The 6,355-nt window shown below is 32.5% G+C and overlaps 1 protein-coding gene across 1 annotated transcript; it reads right to left on the bottom strand.

Annotated features, from left to right (window-relative positions):
• Positions 1–2,739: 2,739 nt before the first annotated feature.
• LOC125871789 (protein NRT1/ PTR FAMILY 5.7-like) lies at positions 2,740–6,355 on the bottom strand. Its single transcript, XM_049552458.1, has 4 exons — positions 6,151–6,355; positions 4,889–5,106; positions 3,925–4,466; positions 2,740–3,707 (listed from the first exon to the last, which is right to left on the bottom strand). The coding sequence occupies exons 1-4, from the start codon at positions 6,296–6,298 to the stop codon at positions 2,843–2,845; spliced, it is 1,773 nt and encodes a 590-aa protein (XP_049408415.1). The 5' UTR covers positions 6,299–6,355; the 3' UTR covers positions 2,740–2,842.

Genomic DNA, 6,355 nt, shown 5'->3' with positions numbered 1-6,355 from the left:
AGATTCAACAACATTAGAGTTATGTATCAATATCTTAAATATGAACATTATACATTGCATAAAACAAAGGTTATTGTAGCAGTGTATCTGATCAATGATAACACTAACAAAGACTAAGTTAAGACTCAAAATAAACGAGATACATTAAAAAATTGTATCTTTGATAGTGATGGCCATGCTATGGCAGATCCAACTTTTTTCTTCTTTTTTTTTGGACGTTTTTCAATAGTAGAAATATTAAAATAAAATAATTTTTTTTCAAGAAAAAATTTCAACGACAATATGATTAACTAAAATTGCAAACGTTCAATAAGATTTCAATGAGGGCAGGGGGAGGAGGTAATTTTATTTTTATTTTTTAAGATGAAAAAATTTAAAAATAATAATAAAAGAAATTGAAAATTGAAGTGATGGAAAGAAATCTACCTCTTGAATAATTTGAAATCATTAATTGGAAATAGAAAAGATTTGAAATTCAAAAAATAGATTAATTGATAAACTTGAGAGAGACACCTTCTGAAAATCGAAATGAATTTGAAATTTGTAACTGCTAAAGAAGTGGAGAGAATTTAGGGATAAAATGGAGGAGTGAAATGGGGAGTGGAAAACGTGGGTGTAGGCTGAAAATAGGAGTGAAATATTTATGTATCCCGAAGATTTTATGAATTGGGGGAATTAAGANATAGAAATCGAAAATTGAAGTGATGGAAAGAAATCTACCTCTTGAATAATTTGAAATCATTAATTGGAAATAGAAAAGATTTGAAATTCAAAAAATAGATTAATTGATAAACTTGAGAGACACACCTTCTGAAAATCAAAATGAATTTGAAATTTGTAACTGCTAAAGAAGTGGAGATAATTTAGGGATAAAATGGAGGAGTGAAATGGGGAGTGGAAAACGTGGGTGTAGGCTGAAAATAGGAGTGAAATATTTATGTATCCCGAAGATTTTATGAATTGGGGGAATTAAGGGATTTGTGCAATTTTTAAAAAAGGTAGGAATAAATGAATATTAAGGTAAGTAAATGTGTGTATATAAGTAATTTTCCCAAAATATAAATGGACCTCATACAATTTTTATCTGCCACATCATACTTGTGCCTCATGCATGGTAAAATTTTTCGAGGAAAACCATCTAAGCTTCTTGTTGTCTATTTGGACATATATTTCGTTACACTTTAGATATTTCAACATGAAGTTCAGATGAATAGATTTTTGTTTAGAAATAACTTGTTCTTGAAATTTCTAACATATGATTTATCATTCAAATTTACCTCAAATGAGCTCAAATTTAAAACATATGTTTTATGTTACCTATATCGTAAATAACAAACTTCAATAATCAATTTGTCAGAGTAAGAACAACTCATTTTACAAGAATGATGGTTTGCCATTGATTTCAAACTTTTCTAATAATACCACTTGATTTAGACTTACTTTTCATATTCGAAATTCAAGACTCACTTTTAAAAAATATCATACTTCAATTGTTAATTCAAGACTTACCTACATTTGCATACTAATTATTTTTTTTAAAAAGTAAGGTACAAGTTAATTGGGGGCGACTAATTAGAATGTTTGATGAAATTTATCGCTTCGAAGTTGTATATAGATATCAAAATCCCAAGATCTAAGTCCTTTTACTTGGGCCATTCTATTGAGTAACTAGCCCATAGTAAGGTGAGGGTCAATTAGAAAATTAATTGGATAAATTACATAAATATATAACCTAAGATATCATAATCTCTAAAATACTTTACCATTTCAAAAAATTACAAAAATCCCCTCTCAAATACATTTCTATCCCCTCTCAGATACATCCATATCTCCTCTCAGATATATCCCTCCCATTACTTAATGTATCATTTACAATGTATCGGACAATCAAGGAATGTATCCGAGATTTTTGTAATTGGAGAAACTTCCGGAATAGGATGAAATTGGCCCCAGTATGGGATTTCTGTAAGTTATAAAAAATAGGAAAAATTATTTAAATACACAACACTTCTTTACTTATTCTCAATATTTCCCTACTCTTTTCCTAAAATACAAAAATCCCTTATTTTCCCCCAATTCAACTTAACCGGATACTTTATTAGTTTAAGTATCCGCCCGTGATTAATTAAAGTATCCGTGATGCTATATTATGCATCCGCCTGTTAATTNCTACAGGATACAATTAAATCAAAGTGTGGTTATACCATTTAATTTGAATTATTAGTTTGCCATTATATACAATTTTCCCTATCAAAATCCCAAGATCTAAGTCCTTTTACTTGGGCCATTCTATTGAGAAACTAGCCCATAATAAGGTGAGGGTCAATTAGAAAAATAATTGGATAAATTACAGAAATATATAACCTAAAATACCATAATATCGAAAATACTTGATCATTTTAAAAAATTACAAAAATTTCCTCTCGAATACATTCCTATCCCTTCTCAGATGCATCCATATCTCCTCTTAGATACATCCCTCCCATTACTTAATGTATCATTTACAATGTATCGGACAATTAAGAAATGTATCCGAGATTTTTGTAATTGGAGAAACTTCCTGAATAGGATGAAATTGGCCCCAGATGTATGTATGGGATTTCTGTGAGTTATAAAGAATAATTCAGCCCATATTGTCTGGGCCTTAGCCAGAGTGAGTGAGTGGCAAATCTCAGCCTACCAAAGTGGAGTGTTTTTGCTCCTAACATAACAAAATATGAGTTGAAGTACTATATGTATTTAGGAACAAAAATATATATCAAATATGATTACAGAGTAAATTTGCCTTTCTTAGCTTGATGACTATACTAATTCAATTATTTACTAGAGATTGATCAATCTTCTAAGCCATCACTTCGCGATCATCGCCATCGTAGCAGTTAGCCACATCTGCTGTTCTTCTACTATGCACATTCTTGTAAGAATAGCTCCTTGCAACAACAACATAGATGAACAAGTTCACTGCTGTTATTGTAGCTAACAAGTAGTAGAAATAATCCAATCTGCTGCTATTTAGATCCTTTCCGAACCAACTCTTACCGCCTTTTTCTGTTACATGATCCACAATTGTGATCAATAAACTGCTTAAGAAATTTGCAGCACCGAGGACGCTTAGGTAAAATGCAATGCCTAAACTTCTCATTGTATCAGGTACTTGATCATAGAAGTATTCTTGTAATCCTACTAGCGCGAATCCATCTCCAATACCAACGATAAGAAATTGAGGGGCTAGCCAGAACACACTCATTGACATTGAACCCTTAAGTAGATTTTCTTGAACAATGTTAAGTCTTTTTCTTTCAACTAATGCTGCAACAATCATAGATGCAACTGAGAGTATCATTCCAATACCGATCCTTTGAAGAATGCTAATGCCTCTCTCGTTTCCTGTTGCTCGTCTTAGGAGAGGTACGAGGATTTTGTCGTAGATAATGACAGTTGCTATCATGCCTATAGCTCCAAGGGCATACATTGAAGCCGGTGGGATCTGAAAATCATGAGTGATCTTCCTGTTAAGTGTCGCGCCTTGTTTGATGAAAAATGTTGAAGATTGTGCTATGCAAATGCCAAATGGTAAAGTGGTTAGCCAAATGGGGATCATGTTGATAAGTAACTTCAATTCTTCCACCTTTGTCACAGTTGCAAGTTTCCACGGATTCTGTTTCGCGTCTATTACCTCATCAAAGATTGCAGCTTTATCAAGAAACCTACAAGTAGAGTTGCAAAAAATGTTTTCATTACGACAACAACAACAAATCTAGTGAAATCCCACAAATGGGGGTTCGAGAGGGTAACACAGACCTTACCCCTACCTTGTAAAGGTAGAGAGACTGTATCCTAACGACCCTCAACTCAAGTGCATCAAGTAAACATAGCAACTAATAAGGAAAGCAGTGCAGGACATTCATAAAGTCGAAATCTTACTTAAGCCCTTTGGTATGACATAGCCTCCTTCGATTAGTTTCTGACTCTTGAGTTTCATGTAGATAAGCAGGACTAGATGGATATGCAAGGTTTCTTTTCTTGATTGCAGCAACAAGAACTTGTATCATTGTTGTTAAAGGACTTTCAGTAACTTTTCGATAACGATAGAATCGTCTACCAACACAAAAAATGACTAAACTAGCAGCCATAACTAGTGTTAGAATGACATCTGCCACAGCCCAACTAACATGATCTTGTACATAAACAATCAGAGTGACACCAAGTAGTACACCAGCACAAAGTCCAAAACTCCACCAATTAAAAAAAGACATTTTCTTCCTTTTTTCTTGAGGATGATCATCATCAAATTGATCAGCTCCAAAACTCTCTAAAGAAGGCTTGTGTCCACCAGTTCCAATTGAGATTAAGTAGATAGCAAAGAAAAAGACTACCACATGAACCTTTCTAGGTTCTTGACAAAGGTCATTACCACAAGGCTTCAAGCTTGGTACCACGCTAGACATTGTCAAAAGAACCAAGCCCTGTTTAACAAAATAACATATAAATGAGATTACTTTAGTTGTTTCATATAGGTAAATGATGATTTGGTTAACCAATTAGTATGAAGAACTTAATGATTCTTGGATGAAAATTTGTGTCTATAGTAAAGTGATAACTTAAAATGTGTTCTTTTTGTTTCATTTTATAACTTAGTATTTGACTGAACACGAAATTTTAGAAAGAAAGACCGACATATGATAGATATCAAAAGCACCAAACACTTGTTGTCTATTTGGTGTGAACTAGGTTGCACGGACTCTTCAGTTTCGATGCTGCACCAGTGTTGGTATCACTAAAAATACACTACTCTTTTAGAATCCGATACGCACCGATTGACTTTTTTTGAAGAGTCTAATATATGAATAGCTCAAAATGTGAATACTATAAAAACTGTGATAATTACCAGTAGGTAGACAACAGTTGAAGCAAGAACTGTGTAAAATCTGCCTAAATATGCATCAGAAACAAACCCTCCTAGCAGTGGCATCAAAGTAGTAACTCCTGTCCAATAATTAACACTTTTTGCTGCAGTTTTAAGGTCTTGATGAATGACCTTTGTTAGGTAAATGATCAAACTTGTGGCTATTCCAAAGTAACTCAACCTCTCACTGAATTCAATTGCTGTTACATTCAAAATTAACACAACTCATAAGTTTCTCCAATTACATAAAATAATGCAACTTGTTTACACATGTCCATTTTACCAGATTTATAGTCACATAAATATCTATAACTTAATTATTTTTTAGATCATAAATTTCAAAAGTCTTTATTTTTTTCTCAAAATTCGAGTCAAGTCAAACTACATCAGATAATCAAGTCAAATCACATTTAATTGTGGTGGTAAACTTTGTCATAAAGCTATACTTAGTGGCAATTAGTTTTGCTTTTTCATTTATAAGATGTATGAGAACAAAATAGTTGCTTCTTACTTACTCCTCACTTAGGTTTTAGTCCAGTTGGGGATGGAATCTAGGACAATTACAGTGCCCAAAAAGTGATCATACAACTTTTTAGTGGTTCTCATTAATTAGTGACTTTTCTTAAAAGGGCATTATTCTTTTTATGGACAGAGGAACCACTGACTAATCAAGTCTTGGGGTGGAGGCTAATTATTCTTATGCTAATTTTTTGTTCCGGTGTATTTGCATTGAAGTCTGACTAGATTTGAATTCGCATCAGGAAGTCTCACAGTAGGGGTAAAACACTTTCTAACAAATATGACTTTATACCCATGGAGACTCCAACCGAAGATCTTTGGTTAAAGATGAAAATGTACTTACCGCTCCTTTTTATGCTAATCTTAATATGATTTAACTTAGTAGAAGTGTCAAATCAGATAAAAGGTAACTATCATAATAAGAGAAATAGTAACCTCACAAATAAGACAAATAATGTCAAATTCCACCGTTTACATAAAAATAATCGTTTATACTGTCGGTGAATACAACATAAATCCATATATAATAAGTAACTTGATAACTTCTACTAGTATTTTCAATATTCACCAACATCAGAAAAATCATTTAGGACTTAAAAACTTTGTACATTAATAAAACAGAGTTTGTATACATTTTGTTCATGATCATTGAGATTTAAAGCCAAAAAATGAAACTTTTATGTTCTAAACTTCTAATGACATTTATTAGATGAATTTTTTCTTACCAATAATCAAGAAAGAGGCCTTCCAGCCACCAGTTGAAGCTCTAAGAGGAACTCTGCCTTTGTAATCAACAGAAGAATCATACACCCATTTTTGCTCATCAATTTCTGTTGTTTTTTTCATCTTTATCTCATCCATCTCAACATTCATCTTTTCAATTTCTCTTAAGATAATATAAAAGAAGATATCTTGTTGTTGGTTAAGTTG

This window comes from Solanum stenotomum, chromosome 7, assembly GCF_019186545.1.
Source record: "Solanum stenotomum isolate F172 chromosome 7, ASM1918654v1, whole genome shotgun sequence".
Lineage (NCBI taxonomy): Eukaryota > Viridiplantae > Streptophyta > Magnoliopsida > Solanales > Solanaceae > Solanum > Solanum stenotomum.
This window is presented reverse-complemented; position numbering and strand designations above follow the sequence as displayed.

Bases quoted from the DNA above. Each gene is read 5' to 3' on its own strand.
- LOC125871789 (XM_049552458.1), bottom strand. From the start codon at position 6,298: ATGAATGTTGAGATGGATGAGATAAAGATGAAAAAAACAACAGAAATT. The intron at 5,107-6,150 runs GTAAGAAAAAAT...TGAATGTAACAG, and splicing joins GGCCTCTTTCTTGATTATTG to CAATTGAATTCAGTGAGAGG. The intron at 4,467-4,888 runs GTAATTATCACA...TTTGTTAAACAG, and splicing joins CAACTGTTGTCTACCTACTG to GGCTTGGTTCTTTTGACAAT.